Below are 19,379 nucleotides of genomic sequence, written 5' to 3' on the forward strand. Positions count from 1 at the left end.
TTCTCAAGTGCTCATGGAACATTCTCCAGGAGAGGTCATACCTTGGGTCACAAATCAAGCCTTGGTAAATTTAAGAAAATTGAAATTGTATCAAGTATCTTTTCCGACCACAATGCTATGAGACTAGATATCAATTACAGGAAAAAAACTGTAAAAAATACAAACATATAGAGGCTAAAGAATACGCTACTAAATAACCAAGAGATCACTGAAGAAATCAAAGAGGAAATCAAACAATACTTAGAAACAAATGACAATGAAAAGATGACACGACAACCCAAAACCTATGGGATGCAGCAAAAGCAGTTCTAAGAGGGAAGTTTATAGCAATACAATGTTACCTCAAGAGACAAGAAACATCTCAAATAAACAACCTAACCTTACACCTAAAGCAATTAGAGAAAGAAGAACAAAAAAAACCTCCAAAGTTAGCAGATGGAAAGAAATCATAAAGATCAGATCAGAAATAAATGAAAAAGGAATGAAGGAAACAATAGCAAAGATCAATAAAACTAAAAGCTGGTTCTTTGAGAAGATAAACAAAATTGATAAACCATTAGCCAGACTCATCAAGAAAAAAAGGGAGAAGACTCAAATCAATAGAATTAGAAATGGAAAAGGAGACGTAACAACTGACACTGCAGAAATACAAAGGATCCTGAGAGATTACTACAAGCAACTATATGCCAATAAAATGGACAACCTGGAAGAAATGGACAAATTCTTAGAAAAGCACAACCTTCTGAGGCTGAACCAGGAAGAAATAGAAAATATAAACAGACCAATCACAAGCACTGAAATTGAAACTGTGATTAAAAATCTTCCAACAAACAAAAGCCCAGGACCAGATGGCTTCACAGGCGAATTCTATCAAACATTTAGAGAAGAGCCAACACCTATCCTTCTCAAACTCTTCCAAAATATAGCAGAGGGAGGAACACTCCCAAACTCATTCTGTGAGGCCACCATCACCCTGATACCAAAACCAGACAAAGATGTCACAAAAAAAGAAAACTACAGGCCAATATCCCTGATGAACATAAATGCAAAAATCCTTAACAAAATACTAGCAAGCAGAATGCAACAGCACATTAAAAGGATTATACACCATGATCAAGTGGGGTTTATCCCAGGTATGCAAAGATTCTTCAATATAGGCAAATCAATCAAAGTGATACACCATATTAACCAACTGAAGGATAAAAGCCATATGATAATCTCAATAGATGCAGAAAAGTTTTCAACAAGATTCAACACCCATTTATTATAAAAACTCTCCAGAAAGTAGGCATAGAGGGAACTTACCTCAACATAATAAAGGCCATATATGACAAACCCACAGCCAACATCGTTCTCAATGGTGAAAAATTGAAACCATTTCCACTGAGAGCAGGAACAAGACAAGGTTGCCCACTCTCACCACTATTATTCAACATAGTTTTGGAAGTTTTAGCCACAGCAGTCAGAGAAGAAAAAGAAGTAAAAGGAGTCCAAGTCGGAAAAGAAATAGTTAAAATGTCACTGTTTGCAGATGACATGATACTATATATACTGAATCCTAAAGATGGTACCAGAAAACCACTAGAGCTAATCAGTGAATTTTGTAAAGTAGCAGGATACAAAATTAATGCACAGAAATCTCTTGTGTTCCTATACACTAATGATGAAAAATCTGAAAGAGAAATTAAGGAAATGCTGCCATTTACCATTGCAACTAAAAGAATAAAATACCTAGGACTAAACCTACCTAAGGAGACAAAAGACCTGTATGCAGAAAACTGTAAGACACTGATGAAAGAAATTAAAGATGATACAAACAGATGGAGAGATATACCATGTTCTTTGATTGGAAGAATCAACATTGTGAAAATGACTCTACTACCCAAAGCAATCTGCAGATTCAGTGCAATCCCTATCAAACTACCAATTTCATTTTTCACAGAACAATAACAAAAAATTTCACAATTTGTATGGAAACACAAAACACCCCGAATAGCTAAAGCAATGTTGAGAAAGAAAAACGGAGCTGGATGAATCAGGCTGGACTTCAGACTATACTACAAAGCTACAGTAATCAAGACATTATGGTACTGGCACAAAAACAGAAATATAGATCAATGGAACAGGATAGAAAGCCCAGAGATGAACTCACACACATATGGTCACCTTATCTTTGATAAAGGAGGCAAGAATATACAATGGAGAAAAGAGAACCTCTTCAATAAGTGGTGCTGGGAAAACTGGACAGCTACATGTAAAAGAATGAAATTAGAACACTCCCTAACACCATACACAAAAATAAACTCAAAATGGATTAAAGACCTAAATGTAAGGCCAGACACTATCAAACTCTCACAGGAAAACATAGGCAGAACACTCTATGACATAAATCACAATAAGATCCTTTTGGACCCATCTTCTAGAGAAATGGAAATAAAACAAAAATAAACGAATGGGACCTAATGAAACTTAAAAGCTTTTGCACAGCAAAGCAAACCGTAAACAAGACAAAAAGACAACACTCAGAATGGGAGAAAATAATTGCTAACGAAGCAACTGACAAAGGATTAATCTCCAAAATATACAAACGGCTCATGCAGCTCAATATCAAAAAAATAAACAACGCAATCCAAAAATGAGCAGAAGACCTAAATAGACATTTCTCCAAAGAAGATATACAGATTGCCAACAAACACATGAAAGGATGCTCAACATCACTAATCATTAGAGGAGTGCAAATTAAAACCACAATGAGGTATTACCTAACATGGGTCAGAATGGCCATCGTCAAAAAATCTAGAAGCAACAAATGCTGGAGAGGGTGTGGAGAAAAGGGAACCCTCTTGCACTGTGGGTGGGAATGTAAATTGATACAGCCACTGTGGAGAAGAGTATGGAGGTTTCTTAAAAAACTAAAAATAGAACTACCATACGACCCAGCAATCCCACTACTGGGCCTATACCCTGAGCAAACCATAGTTCAAAAAGAGACATGTACCACAATGTTCATTGCAGCACTATTTACAATAGCCAGGACATGGAAGCAACCTATGTGTCCATCGACAGATGAATGGATAAAGAAATGTGGCACATATATACAATGGAGTATTACTCAGCCATAAAGAGAAACGAAATTGAGTTATTTGTAGTGAGGTGGGTGGACCTAGAGTCTGTCCTACAGAGTGAAGTAAGTCAGAAAGAAAAACACATACCATATATATGGAATCTAAAAAAAAAAAAAAAGGTTCTGAGGAACCTAGGGGCAGGACAGGAATAAAGACACGGACATAGAGAATGGACTTGAGAACACGGCGTGGGGGAAGGGTAAGCTGAGAAGAAGTGAGAGAGTGGCATTTACATATATACAAATGTAGACTAGATAGCTAGTGGGAAGCAGCTGTATGACACAGGGAGATCAGCTCAGTGCTTTGTGACCAGCTAGAGGGGTGGGATGGGGAGGGTGTGAGGGAGATGCAAGAGGGAAGGGATATGGGGATATATGTGTACGTATGGCTGACTCACTTTGTTATACAGCAGAAACTAATACAACATTGTGGGGCAATTATACTCCAATAAAGATGTTAACAAAAAAAAGAGAAATAAAGTTTATGGAACCAAAAAAGTAAAAAAAAAAAAAAAGTTATGGTCAGCTTGGGAAGATTCTTTTAACCTCTATTCTCTCCTGCCATACAAATAAACTTTTTTTTTTGAGATTAAAAAAAATAGAAAAAAAAAAAAAAAGAACAGTGCTAAAATGGCCAAATTCAGCAGTCAGAAAAGCAGAAATACTGGAAAGTTCCTGCAAGACAAAAAACAGATGAGATTGAATTGACAAATACACAAAAGCAGAGGACACAATGCCCAAACTATATAGCAGAAAAAACTGATAAAAATATGTAAATGATTGCAAAGTAGTTGCAGAGGTGTGATAATCTTGAGTTAATAAATTCTGATATCAAGAAAAGGCCCTATTCAAAACATCAGAGTAATTAATGAAAAGTATTCAAGACAGCTTGGCCAAGTGTCAATTCTACTCCATTTTATCCTTTCTGAACTGTTAGTAGCAGTGGTATTAGACTCTAACTTGAAACCCTGATTATAGTATGAATTCTGGTACAAAGGACTCCCAGAGGAGCTTGGGACAGGAAAAGAAAAATAACTTATATGACCCATTCCTCCTCTCCCCAAGGGAATAACGAGCTCTCATACCCAGGAGGTGAAATACCTGTGACTCCATACAACCCCATCCTCTACATCTTCCCCCAAACAAAAAGGGGAAGGTTCCTTCCATAATCAGAGCCTGTATTGAGGCAAAGTAGACTCTGTTAAATTGTGACTTGAAAAAAATATAGAAAGCATAAAGTTCTGAAATGTGTGTTTCTTTATGCTTACCTTATAGGTTTATTATATTCTCTCACGGTGTCCTTTTGGCATAGAGGATGGGAAGAAAAGGTTTGGGATTGAAAGACTGCTAAATTCTCACACTTATTCATCTGCCTTTCCACTCCATGATGTAAGTATGTGCTTGGTCTTGAAATACTGAGCCCGTTTTCCCTTTCCCACATTCAGAGGCTGCCTTGTTGGGAGAAGGAATCTTCCATTTGCTTCCTGTTTTATGACAGGTTGCTTAATCTCGCTCATGTTGGGAAAATCCCCACAGACTCCCTAGGTCCAAGCTGAAAACTATGCTGAAACACATAGTTAATACCTCTCTACGTTGAGATTTCAGTGAAAATTCATTTAAAAATTATTACATTTGCACATGAATTTTCTTTAGAACTCATATTGAAAATAGCAGTTATATTAAAACAACATTTTAGAACATAACTTTTGGAAATTTCTATCCATCAAATCTTTTCTTATTTATAAAGTTTTTAAGTTGTAAAGGACTTAAATTGCATGCATTCATGTATTCATTCATCAAATGTATAATTGGTTTTAATTATATGTAAAGCATTCTATTAGGTATTACTGGAACACAACCATGAATCCAAGCTCACAGACTAGGAATTTCTGGGAAATAAAGCAGAAGTACAACTTCAAAACAAGCTAAAGACTTCAGTCCATAAGAAAGATTCAGACGAACAACCGAGATTCTGGAGTAGGATTGAGGCTGGAGGATCATGTACAAAAATATTGAGTTCAACAAAGAAGTGACATTTTATAAGGTGCACCCATTCAACCAAACCTAAAATTTGGCTTGTCAACCGAGATAGCCTAGTTTCTGGGGGTTTCTGAGAGAAACCTTTCCTTTTGGATATTCAGTGTTTAAATTTCATCACCTGTTGTCAGTAGATATTATTTGGCTGAACACATATAAACTAGTTTGGATCATCTCCTGGAACCTTGGTTTCCTTTTTTCCTGTTTAACTCTGCTATACTTATAAAGACTTTTTGATGATGACCTCTTTTCGAGAAACACATTCCTTTGGAATATAAAAGAACGAGGTATTTCTATTTAAACAAGTGGCATCTAAATCATTGCCCTTTTTTTCAATTTTATTTTTAATTTTTTAATTTTTATTTTATTATTTATTTATTGGCTGCATTGGGTCTTCGTTGCTGCGCGTGGGCTTTCTCTAGTTACAGCAAGCAGGGGCTACTCTTCGTTGCAGTGTGTAGGTTTCTCATTGTGGTGGCTTCTTCTTGTGGAGCACGGGTTTCTAGGCGCGCAGGCTTCAGTAGTTGCAGTACACAGGCTCAGTAGTTGTGGCTCCCGGGCTCTAGAGTGCAGGCTCAGTAGTTCTGGCACACAGGCTTAGTTGCTCCTCGGCATGTGGGATCTTCCCAGACCACGGATCGAACCCGTGTCCCCTGCATTGGCAGGTGGATTCTTAACCACTGTGCCACCAGGGAAGTCCTGCCCATGTTTTTGAAAATGATGTTGCTGTCATGGTTTCCAAAAGCCCAAAGCCAATCTCTCTCTTTTCCAGCTTTCCTCTGTCAATATTTATTCAACAATATGTTAACTGTTGACTCTAGGTCTGTTCAACATTGGTTAGTTGATTATCTTTGGTATGTTAGCGGAATTTTCCAAAATGAGTGGCAATTCTCAACACTATTATCAATTCAGGAGAATTTAACTTGTGTTAGAGAAACTACCCCACCCCGCATTCACACATACACACATTTTTCCCTGGGGCAAAAGAACTTCTAGGGGATTACGGATTCTAAATAATGCCACAGCGTTTGATCAAGTAGAGAGATCTATAGCGGGTTAATAAACACTTTGCTACACATTCTTTGTTAATCATTCTTCGCAAAAGGGATCATTCTTTTTTTGAAGATTTTGAGGATTTTTTTGTTTGTTTGTTTGTTTGTTTTTAGGGCATTGATTCTTTTCTTACTCTCACCAGGTCATAAAGCCAAACTGTCCTCAGTCACCAGCAATTTTACTCCATATATCTAGCCTTCCAGCAGAGTCCTCCACGGTCACTAGAAAATCAGTGTTACTGAGCTCTTGCTACAGAGAGCTATCATTTACTATTAATTTTACCTTTTTTCCTTTCTTCTCTCCTGAATACAGGTTTAGGTACTGGATTTTTCTCTTATGTGCTTTAAAGAACTTTTTTTTTTTTTTTTAAGATACGCAAATAGGCAGCTTTTTTCTTTTTTTCTGTTTCATTTCTCAAGATTCAGTAGGACAAGCTACAGAAGAAGACAAAATTTGGAATCTGGATGATATAAAATCTTATACCTTGTCATACAGAGATTTTCATATGTGCTTAATTTTAGATTGGGTGTTTGCTCAGTGTTGTCTTCAGTAGTTTACTTGTCTAGGCAAACAGTTAAAGAGAAAATATTGAACAGCTATGTGTAGACAGTGCCCTGCTAGGCCCTAATTAACTTTATATTAATAAGCCTACTAAGTACCTAAAAATGGGGAAGGAACTTACACGTGAAACGGTATTGAGGCTTTTAAGTGCTAAAGTCTGTTGTATATTTTAAGTTCTTTGGGAAACAGATATCAGTGATGGCCAGTGGGGACAAGACAGGTTGCCTAGAGGAGATTCCAGTCATAGCTGTGTGACTTTGGATCATTCACTTAACTTTGCTTGGGGTTCAGTTTTTCCATCTATAAAATAAAAATGTCAGCCTATTTCCAAAGTCCCAGCCAGTGATACAGTTGTGGGAATCCCTGAGCTGTGACTGTTGGAATTTGAGTAGAGATGAAAGGAGGACTCCAGGTCAAAGTAAAGCCAAAGTAAAGCCAAAGTCTCAGACTTCAACTTGTGTTTTTAGATAGCTGGGTGTGAAAATTTAATAAATAAAGCACTATTATTTTCATTTATTGTAGAGTGTAGCAAATGTACTATACTCCACAATACACTAAATGATTTAGTAATTTACATCAATAGAACATGAAAATCCAAATCGAAAAGTGAAAGAGAACATTTGCCTCATTCACTAGCCTTTTTATAAAAGCAGTGTTCCTTTATTCACCCTTGTCTTTTGCTTTGTCATTCAGTAATTTCTTCTTGCGTGTCTGTAGGGTCAATACTGGAAGCCATCAGAACCTCCTAATCCTGTCAATGAAAGGTACACACTTTGCCAGAACTGGGCTCGGTTTTCCTATTTTTACAAGGAGCAGCCTTTTAATTTGATTAGGTAAGTTTCTTACACAGAATCAAACTGACTAAAACTTGATTATGTGGTTTTTATTCACAATGGCATCGTATTCCTTTCTTTTTACTACTATTCTCACCCACTACATTTCCCATCTTCCCAGTTTTGTATCTACGCTACCATTTAGTCATTCATTTGTGAGCAAAATGCTGTTGCCAGAATGGTCTTAACCACAGTGCAGAGATAGCTTGATGGTTCAGAAGTTGGGCCTTAGCATTTAGGTAGATGGGGTTCAAATCCAAGCCCTTTCTCTTAGAAGCATACAAATATGGTCAGGTTATTTAACCTCTATGAGACTTATATCTGTAAAATAGGAATAGCAATAGTACTTTCCTTATGGGGTTATTTGATAGTTAAATGATATATGTATATTTTCTTAGCATGGGGTTAGCACTTAGTGTTTAACACAATTATTTTTTGTTTGTTTGTTTTCCTCTGAGTCTAGGGATTTAGAAGATAGCAGAAAGGTCATGTATGGATGTTTGTGTGTGTGTTGATCTCAGAAAGCTGTGAAGGCAATTGTTCTATTATCTCAATTCTTTAGACAGTTTCATTAGCTATGCAAGAAGACTATGGTTGCAGGTTCTTGCTTTGAACCATGACAGTATTACATGCATACAGGATGCTAGGAGACTCCTGCTATGATTTCAATAAAGAAACCATCAGATTACAGACCCCTGGTTGCTAGAAGCAGTATTTTGCTCAGTGGGGTGTGCTTTCACTGCTCTGCTTGCACAGCGTCACAGCCTCCTTTTTGTGAGACTGATTTTGATGTCTACATCCAAATCAAGTGAAATGTTATTCCAACAGTTTCATTTAAGGCAAATAAGAGGGGAAATTTTTGAGAATAAATAGAAGACAACTAGCATATAAACTGTGGTTTCCATAAATCTTTATATGAACTCTTGATTGGATGGATATTTTAATTGTTCTGATTAATGGCCATTTAATTTTTTTAATTATAAAAGTAGGACATGTATCTAAAAAATTCCAAGCAATAAAGAGATGTGCAAAGTTTTAAGTGAAATTACACCTCCATTGAATTCCACAGAAGTAACTGGCTATTCGGTAATAGCCATTCAGTCTTATTTTTATGTGCATGTGTAGTAAAATACATACACTTTTTCTTTTTTCCTGGAGCAATGGAATCTTTGTTTACTTTTTTGCTAAGATTTTCTTTTATCACTAAATAGTGTATTATTGGCATACTTCCCTTTGAGTACACACAGATCTATCTTGTGCTTTTTAACAGAACACAGGGTACCATATTATAAATTTTGCATAACTTATTTGTCTATTCTTCTATTGAAAAAGATTAGGCTGTTTCAAATTTTTCACTATTACAATTAGTGCCCTTGGAGAATATTTTCATGGTATGTTTTCAAAAAAGCAAAGTTGTCAGAATGAGGTTTACATATTTTACATTGTTCAAAATATATTGAGAGTATTTAGCTGTCTACAGATGTTTCTGCCGTAAATATTCCCCAAAGGTTTGTACTTATAACCCTTGATATAGACAAATGCATTACATCTCAGTTCAGTACTGTGTTAGCACTTGCTGATTTTCTTTTACAACAAAGTGGAAGCTCAGATTTTTTCATCAGATCGCAGTATCTAGCTTAAATTTAATAACATTTTAAAGCTTTTCATCCTATTATTATAACTTTTCATTTATAGCAAATTATACTGCTTTTCCATTTCAGTAATGAAATAATTTTTTAAATAAATTAAAAATTTTAACACAATTTAATGTAAAGAATTGATAGCTAGGTGTAAAGTTTTTAACTAGGTAATCGAAAAGACAAGAAAGGAAACACTATATTATCGCAGAGGGAGGAACTGCAGAAAACAGCTCTTATTCCTAAGGTTTCTTCTCAGTGATTATGTAGGATAATATCCTTATTCTTAGTAATAGACAATAAAGTATTTAAGGGTAAAGGACCATGATGTACATATTCAACCAACTTACTTGCAAGTGGTTCAGAAAAAGGCATATATATATGGGGAAATATAATATATGAAGTGAGATAAAATGCAAATGGAACAATATTTTTACAATAAAAGAATTAAAGGATATATGGGTATTATTTGAATTATTCTTGTAACTTTTTTATATATTTGAAATTATTCCAAAGAAAAATCTTTAATAAAAGGAGAGTCCAGAAATAGATCCACATATATATAGTCAATTGATTTTCAACAAAGGTGCCTGGTCATTCATTGGGGAAAGGATAGTCCTTTCAACATATGATGCTAGAACAAGTGGCTATCTACATGAAAAATGTGAATCTTACTTCTTTCCTGTACAAAAATTTAAACTAACTTGAAATGGATGAGAGAACTAATTGTAAACATTACAACTATAAAACTTCTAGGAGAACATATAGGAGAAAATTGTATGTGGTTTGGAGTTAGGCATGGACTTTTCAGATCAAACGCAAAAAGCACAATTTAAAAAATGTATAAATTTAACTTCATTAAAATTAAAAATATATGCTCTTTAAAAGACAGTTACAAAAATAAAAAGGCAAAACACAGACTGGAGAAAATACTTGCAACACACATATCAATAAAGGACTTTTATCCAGAATATTTAAGGAACTTTTGCAACTCAATAATAAGACAAAATTTAAAAGAGACAAAAGATAAAAGATTCATCACCAAAGGAATATATTTATGGATTGCCAGTAAGTACATCAAAAGATGTACAACATCTTTATTCACTAAAGGGATAAAAATTAAAATGTCATTAAGATACCACCACACACACACTAGAATAGCTAAAATCTAAAAGATTGGCAGCAATAAGTGCTATCAGGGATGTGGAACAACTTGAAATCTCAAACGCTGGTCGTGGAAAGGCGAAATGGTATAGCAACTTTAAAGAAACAACTTTCACAGTTTCTTATAAAGTTAAATATGCACTTTCTATTCTACTTGTCCCAAAACTATTATTAAAATGTTTATCATTGCCTCAGTGATTTGAGGTACCACCTTTAAAATATACTCGATTTCTATATGCAGTTGAGTTGCTTTCTGGATGTTCTGTCTATTCTGTTGATCTAGCTAACTATCCATGCAGGCTGTTTATTTAATTTAATTTTTATTTTATATTAGAGTATAGTTGATTTGCAATGTTGTGTTAGTTTCAGGTGTGCAGCAAAGTGATTCAGAAGGCTCTTTTAATTGTAGTGGCTTATCTCTAGTATGTTTTAATATCTAGTTGGGCTAATACCTCATCATAGCTCTTACTCTCAGTGTTTCCTTTTACATTCTACATGTTTATTCTTCCATATAAACCTTAGTATCAACTTGTGTAGCTTGTTACTAAAAAAGATGGTTGGTATTTTTATGGGGATCAAATTAAGTTTATAAATTAACTTAGGTAGGCTGGTATTTTGATGATGAGACATTCTAATCAAGGAAAAGTTGTCAAGGGAAAGGTATGTCTTAGTTTAAGCCTACTTTTGGGTTTTTCAGGAGTGTTGTAGAGTTATAAAACTTTCTTAAGTTTAATCCTAAGTATTTTATATTTTTGTTGCTATTATAAATTATGTATTTACTTACATGTTATATGTTATTGTCTTCTGAGTATTAGTTTTATATTCTAATGCCTTGATGAATTCTTTATTGAATTAGTTTTATTGATTCATTAAGGCTATCCAGGTATATTATCATGTAATCTTTAAATAGAAATATTTTACTTTTCTTTACCAATTCTTATGTCTATAATTATTTTCTTTTATTCAATTCATTGGCTGATAATTACAGAACAATGTTGAATAATAGTTGGTGTCTTTGCCTTGTTCCTGATCTTAGTGGAAATGCCTCTGGTGTGTCCTCATTTAGTAGGAAATTCTTTTGCCTTTGTACATTACTTTATCATCTTGACTGGGGCCTTGGAGAGTTTTGTTTGCTTGTTTGTTTTAAAGCCTGATTGTTTCAACACATTATGTCTTGGAATTGGTTGTTCTAAGTCAGTTTTCCCTGTTCCTGGTGGATTCTTTAAACATGTATCTTTTATTTTGTTTATTTTGTTTGTTTGTTTTTCTGGAAAGTGTTCTTGGGCTATAGTTTTAAAATATAATTATTTTCCAGTGCTTTGATTATTTTCTTTGGACTCCAGTTATCTGTATGTTTGGTCTTTTTTGCCTGTCTTCATATCAAACAATTTTCCTGAGACCCTTTTTACTTCTCTATGTCATTTTCATTCTTTCGATAGGTATCCTGTTTTTCTTATCATCTTTTATTAGATTTTCACTTGGTGTCCATTTATTCTCTCTTGAATACCTCATAATTTCATCATCAGTTCTGACATGATCTTATAGCATTCTTCTCTTTCCTCTGTTTTTTGGTTTCTTTCATCTCTTGTTTTATTTATTCCTGTTTTTTCCCACTTCTCTTCTTATTTTTATATTTCTGATATTTTCTTGCATTTGCAGTTATTTATTTGAGAACATTTAATTCAGTTTGTACTGCTTTTTTACAGTATTCCTCATGTTCTTTGGGGAGAATTTTCATTAGCTGAAGCTCTTTGTTTCACATTTTCAGTTTTTTTTAAACATAATTTTGTATAGTATGCTCTGCTTTTTTCTGTTTGTGTTTAATTCATGGAGTTTCTAGCATTAGAGTACACTCTTCTGTTAGTTTTTTCTCCTATTCCATGCAGTTTCTTTCATGGATGATATCCTGTGCTTGTCATACGCTTTTTCTTTCATTTCTATAGAATCCTAACTCTCTCTCTTTTCTGCCACTTTTAAGAAGTACCACCCTTTATATCTGATTCTTCCCCAGAAACATTGCTTTTCTGAGGCTGCCACTTCTAGGCTTACTCATTTTCAGATCCCTTTCTTTTAGTTAGTACTACGAATTACCAAGTCCCAACATGTGTTCAGTATTATGTCATTTAGTTAGACTTTTCCCCAGGGATTATTTTGTCTGTGTTTGTCTAATGTCCCCACCCTACTTTACATGTTTTCCCTAGAATTTCTTAAGCATCTTCTTCACTGCTCTCTGTACCTCAGGTATGGCAGCTGGTAATAGGTACTCAGTTGGAACTGGGTTTATTTATTTACTTACAGGTAATTTGAAGATCATGGGGTTCTCTGTCATGATGCTTGAAGGCCTGTATCAGGTGTGGTTTTATTTCCTCTCCTTGTTGATTTTATGGTTTTACAAAAGATTTTTATGGGAAGACTTGATAAAAATAAAAATATCCTTAAAAGTAGAAAGGAATTTTCTATAGATGCATAATTACAATGCCCACATTCCTTTAATGAGCATTTATTTAGCATCACTAGATATCAGCAAGAGGCTAGGGCTATAAAGGTAGTCAGAACATGGTTTCCTAACACAAAGATATTTGCAGGAAGACACACAAATGCATAATAATTACAGCAGAGTGATACTCATGAAAGAACAGAGCACAGAGGAAAGAGCACCTACCTTTATGACAACCTCAGGGAAAGTTTCACAGTGCTTATTCTTGAGTGTGTCTTGAGAGAAGTAGCAGGTTGCTAGGTAAACAAGTTAGGTAAGAATATCCCAGGTAGAGAGAACAAGTACAGAGCACTGGGCTAAAGAAGAGCATTGTGCATTTAGTTCTTCATTTAGGAAGCGTGGCTGGTAAGATTTGAATGTTTATCAGTAAAAAGTCATGAAGAACACTGCTAAGATGAAAGGACAAAACCTTTGAAGGAGGAAACAGTCATTGTTTAATCTTGTGCTTTAGAAACATTACTCTCTTGGCAACAGGACAGATAGTAGAAGGATGCAAGACCGAAGTCAGGGAAGTAAGGAGGCTGTTAAAATTTTCCAGTAATAGATATTGAAGGTCATATCCAAGGCACTGGTAAAAGGAAAGAGGAGACTATGGATTAGAAAAAGGCTTTTATGGGCCTTCCCTGGTGGTCCCAACGGTTAAGACTCTGCACTTCCAGTGCAGGGGGTGCAGGTTCAGTCCCTGGTCGAGGAACTAAGATCCCACATGCCTTGTGACACAGCCAAAAAAAAAAAAAAAAAGAAAGAAAGAAAGAAAGAAAAAAAGGAAAAAGACTTTTATGACAGAATTTATTGGACCTAGTGGATTGGATATAGAGGGTTAAAAAAAAAAAAAGGATGACTAGGGGTGCCTAGAAAGAGATTTAGAATATAGGATTTGAATTCCTAGATTTCACATATTTCATGTTATCTCTACACCAAACTTAAGTTCCATGTCCAAATATTTGTAAATATTTTTACTGCCTTTTGGGTACTGATCATTTTGTCATATTAGATTATATTTTTTCAGGGAGAACCGGGAATACCAAGGTTACCATCATTGGTTTATCAGTCTTCAATTTTATATGCCTTCTGATCCCATTTTTTCTTTCCAACTTAAGAGCTCCAAATAATTTTTCTTTTGATATCATCTATTGGGATGGCTTAATGCTTATAAATAAAATTGATATACTGCTATGTAGCAAATAGGTTAGAACAAATATGTTTACAGTGACTATAATGGTGCTATTAAAAGCCTAGATAGTGTAATCGCTAAGCTAAGTTTCTCAGATGTCCATGAATTCATGATAAAAATGAATCTCTTTAGACCAAATGTTTTTGCGTTTTGTTCATTCATTCCTCAAGCCTGTATTTATTTCAATTCCATCATCATTGTTTTGATTATTTGCTATGTCTCAGACTAAGTACTAAGTCCTGGGAATACAAAATTAGACCAAGGCCTTCTCACAAGATCTCACAACCAAGACTATTGAATGTCTTCTACCTATGAGATGCCCTGTTAAATGTTATGGGACCACAGATGAGTACAAAATCTAGCAAGTAAAATGGACAGGTTAAGAAATACCGTAAGTGTAAATAAAAGGCAAATTTTTCTAAAAAATTAATACTCGAAGTATTTATTCTCCTTATGTTTGATACTTTACATAGTATCTCATATTATTGGCTTTTTCTCATTTTCTTTGTTTTGAATAATAAGAATTTAACATCTTAAACGTTATTTCAATAATATGTAAATAATATATACGTATTTATCATAATAGAAATCTAAGACATGTCTCTTGCTTTTTGGATTCTTAAGAGATGGTTTAGTTGTTAATCTATTATTAAGCTCCCCAAATCCAAAGTTTAGTAAAATTATTTCTATAATTCCATATATAACAAATGTTCATTTGAGCATTTCTCTTTTTGAGAATCTTTTAAATACTAATTAAAGGTCTGGAGTTCTTGAGGACTTTTTTTTAATTCTCAAGGAATAAGATTCTTGAAATTTGAAAGGAAGAAAAATGTAGTTCTTTGAAATATCCAGTTTCTTTATGAATTCCCAAATAATTTTTTGGTTAAGTGTATAGCAGTAATATTGATGTTTTACCTTAAAAATTATTGATTCTATAATTTTTAAAACATCAAATGGAAATAGACACGGTGAATAGTAAATGTTACCAAAGCAAATATTTTTATTCGTTTTTTTAGATTTTGATGTTATGCAGTATTATAATAATTGCTATGTTTTTCAGCAAAAACGAAAAAAAGAGAAAAAGCAAGTTTGCTCATCCTGTGTGAGTGAACCTAAGGAAGTTGTAAATGGTAAATTAACAAGGGAATACAATGGAATTATAATTTAATTTCAAGTTTATAGTAATTTGAAAAGCAGAACAAGGGAAAACAACAATGTAAAAATGTTTATTATCACTGAAAATAATGAAAAAATGAAAGAATGAAAGATGGTACAAGCAGAAAGATGCCTGTTTCATTAGAAAAGATTAGAAACTTTGAAAACTGAAGAATGGGAGATTCAATAAAATTAATATTGAGTGAAAAAAAATTAAAAACCTTCTCATTGGGAAATTAAGTTTATGTTAAGTAAGTTTATGTTATGTAAAATTTAAACCCTTTATGTTTAGATTTGCCTGTTTTTTGAGCATGTGTGGAAATTACAATTTAATAAAAAGTGCTATAATAGATTTATATATATCATGCTATTAGAGCCCAAAAGGGATACATCTCTCTGTCTAGGAAACTGTGGAAAGACTTCACGGATTTAGTGAGCTGAGCTCTACGTGAATAAGGGAGAAGGTTAACCTATTTTGTATTGTTTTTTAAAAAACCTGGTTTTATGAGGCAGAGAAAACCTTGTTCTCTGGTTCTTTGAGAGATTCCTTAAGGAGAGAGTCGGTTTAAAAAACAACAGAAAAAAACCCCTAAAAAGTGATTATAAGACTTGAACATTTATGCCAACTAATGCTGTCACTTTTTAACTCTTTGTAAAGCAAGTGCTGAACTGTATATTTTATGGAACTTTATTAAACACTCATTTTTGATTCCTTGGTTTGCTCCCTGTCTTACAATTCTATAAGCATCCATCAGCGGTCCAAATTCAGAGGAAGATGGAAGTTCATACATACAACCAACCACTCTCATCTGTTGTGGTCTGAGTACATTCTTCAATTTTAGAGAGAGATAAAGCAAAAGTCCATGCACAGATTGTGGATGTGATTTTGATTTGTTAATTGCTAGATGAATGTTCTGCACTTTATTTCAAAACATTTAAACTCTCTTTAAAATTTAAAAGCTTTTCAAATTACCTGATTATTTCAAAAGTAAATCTTAACTTCCACTCAGTTGGCTTCTTACTTACATGTGTTGTCTCTTTTAATCCTTACACTAATTCTATGGATAAGCATTATCCTGCATTTTATGATGTGGAAACTAAAGTTTAGAAAGTTTAGTAACTTTATCAAAATTACACAGCTGGAAAGCAATGGAGCCAAAATTAGAATTCAAGTTTGTCTGAATACAAAACCAAGACTCTCAGAACTGTATCATTCTTACAACCTCTGATTCTCTTTTTACCCTCTTTCATAGGGATTATTACGGAGAAAAAATTGGCATCTATTTTGTCTTTCTCGGATTTTACACAGAAATGCTATTTTTTGCAGCTATAGTTGGCTTAGCTTGTTTTATTTACGGCTTATTATCGATGCATGATAACTCAAGCAGGTGAGTGCAACTGAGTTGCCCAAATAGAGAATCCTATGCTAACTGAAACTGTTGCTATTATTTTTCTGGAATTTGTGTCAGAATGTTTCCTATGGCAGCAGATAATTGATATTTCTGAAAAAGACCCAAACATAGCAGCTAGCCCTCACCTGGTGCTTTATGGAAAATTTGTTTTTAATGATGGGCTCTAAAGATTCTGTTCCTCAAAGCATGATTTGATCTACAAAAATGGCTAGTTCATTTCCCCTTGTGCCATATGTAAGAAGCTGTATAAAGTTGTTCCAATAAGAACAGCTTTGGACTTTCACCCAAACATGTCACTTTTAAAATAACTTTGCTCTTGGGAATTCTCTGGCAGTCCAGTGGTTAGGACTCCACACTTCCACTTCTGGTGGCATGGGTTCCATCCCTGGTCGGGGAACTAAGATCCCACATGCCATGCCGTGTGGACAAAACAAAACAAAACAAAAACTTTCCTCTTCCCTCTGCAGCACTGAGATCTGTGACCCTGAGATTGGGGGTCAGATTATCATGTGCCCACTCTGTGATGTAATGTGTGACTATTGGAGACTAAATTCTACCTGTTTGGCTTCAAAGGTATGTATGTATTGTGGTATGTTGAAAAGACTTGCAATTTCCCTCCCTCATTTGGTACTAAGTAGTCTTTGTGATGTTGTTATTGTTTTACAGTTCTCCCATTTATTTGACAATGAGTCAACAGTGTTCTTTGCAATATTCATGGGAATTTGGGGTGAGTAAATAGTTACATAAAAACAGCTTTCTCCATGTTATCTGTTTTATGGCCATTCATATAACATATACAGTTGGCATACCTTATAAACCAAAGGTGATTTTACATCTTTATGTCTTTGTTAGCATCAGTACACTGATGGAGTCCACACCAATGGTCATTCGTCTTGATCCTTGGTCCAGAAAGGTCTCCATTAATCATCTGCTCACTTCTCTGAAAAACACTATAATTTTTGAAACTTCATATGTATTCAGATTACACTCTCTCAACACTGTGGTAGAAACAGGCTCAATAAGTGCTTAATTCAGGAGAAATAAACATAAGTATTTGGTGGCTGGAGGATATTGAGTCATGGATACAAACTGGAACGAGACTCAAAAATTGTTGAGGGCTAATACATCAACATTTGAATTTAAATTTCCTGTGTCAAATTCTAGTTCCAGCTTCCAGTTCCATTTGGTAAAAATCTCCCATGTAAGGTGGAATTTCCTTTAATTTTGGAAATGTCCCAGTATCTCTTCTCTTTTGTATCACGTGGGAAGTAGAAGTGTCATGAAGTTATTCCCGCCATCAGTGAGGAAAGTATTTTCTGTAAGAGTAACTTGGCAAGAGGAGGCCTAAAGACTTCTAAAACATGTCTAAAAATTTGGGGGACTCTGGGAAAAGATAGACTTTTTTCTCTACAATTTAACAAAAAAAGTCTTTAACAAGCGCAAGTGTGTGCATTTAAAAACTGGCCAAGGAGGGACTTCCCTGGTGGTGCAGTGGTTAAGAATCCAGCTGCCAATGCAGGGGTCACGGGTTTGAGCCCTGGTCCAGGAAGATCCCACATGCTGCGGAGCAACTAAGCCTGTGCGCCACAGCTACTGAGCCTGCGCTCTAGAGCCCGTGAGCCCGTGTGCCACAACTACTGAAGCCTGTGCGCCTAGAGCCCACGCTCCGCAGCAAGAGAAGCCACCGCAGTGAGAAGCCCGCGCACCACAATGAAGAGAAGCCCCCGCTCACCACAACTAGAGAAAGCCCGCGCGCAACAACAAAGACCCAATGCAACCAATAATTAATTAATTAGTTAATTAAAAAAAGAAAAAAACTGGCCAGGGGAGCAAGGTAGCTTGATTCCGGCAATAGGACACCAACATTCGTGGGGGTGTGTACATGAAGCAGAGGTTCTTATGGGTTTTTGTTACTTTTGCTTGACTGCTATGGTCTGAAGAGAAAAGGCCAGATTCAAAGGGAGAACGGGGGACAGAGAAGTCTTACCCACAATTCTCCAGCAACCTCCTCTGGTTAAGTTAGTATATGGACATCTCTTCATCATGTGGCTACCAAATCCTGCCTCTGTCATTTTTTGGAATCAGAAATGGATGATAGGTACATAAATTACAACAAATGTAGTAGTTTTCAATTCTTTCCATTGACAGAGATTGTACACCAACACTAACCTTATATGTCGTAACAAATAGAGGAGCAATTATGCATGGAACACCCAGCAGCTGCAGTGAACATGGGGGTAAAGATATCACTTCAAGACAATGATTTTGTTTCCTTTGGATATATACCTAAAAGTGGAATTACTTCATCCTATTATATTTATATTTTTAATTTCTCAAGGAACCTTCATATTGTTTTCCATAACAGCTACATCAATTTACATTCCCACCAACAGTGCACGAGGGTTCCCTTTTTTTTCAGTTTTGTTCTTTTGCAAACGAATATCCAATTTTCCCAAAACCATTTATAGAAGAAACTATTCTTTCCCCATTGAGTATTCTTGGCTCCTTTGTCAAATATTAATTGACCATAATACGTGGGATTATTTTCTGAGCTCTTGATTGTGTTCCATAGGTCTGTGTGTTTCTCTTTATGCCATGCCAAAAAGTACCATGCTATTTTGATTACTATAACTTTGTAATATAGTTTGAGATCAGGAATATGATGCCTACTGCTTTGTTCTTCTTTCTCAAGATTGCTTTGGCTATTTGGAGTCTTTTGTGGCCCCATACAA

General features: G+C 35.0%; 1 protein-coding gene across 9 annotated transcripts in view; it reads left to right on the plus strand.

The window, feature by feature from the left end:
• ANO5 (anoctamin 5) overlaps positions 1–19,379 on the plus strand; it is a 99,317-nt gene that overhangs the window by 49,323 nt on the left and 30,615 nt on the right. For all 9 annotated transcript variants that reach the window (XM_068555006.1, XM_068555010.1, XM_068555007.1 and 6 more), the window contains 5 exons: positions 4,400–4,513; positions 7,493–7,608; positions 16,489–16,623; positions 17,115–17,220; positions 17,314–17,374. In XM_068555006.1, coding sequence (XP_068411107.1) covers positions 4,400–4,513; positions 7,493–7,608; positions 16,489–16,623; positions 17,115–17,220; positions 17,314–17,374 — 532 coding nt within the window. The remainder of the gene's footprint in view (positions 1–4,399; positions 4,514–7,492; positions 7,609–16,488; positions 16,624–17,114; positions 17,221–17,313; positions 17,375–19,379) is intronic.

The sequence above is a fragment of the Eschrichtius robustus genome, chromosome 11 (assembly GCF_028021215.1).
Source record: "Eschrichtius robustus isolate mEscRob2 chromosome 11, mEscRob2.pri, whole genome shotgun sequence".
NCBI classification, from domain to species: domain Eukaryota; kingdom Metazoa; phylum Chordata; class Mammalia; order Artiodactyla; family Eschrichtiidae; genus Eschrichtius; species Eschrichtius robustus.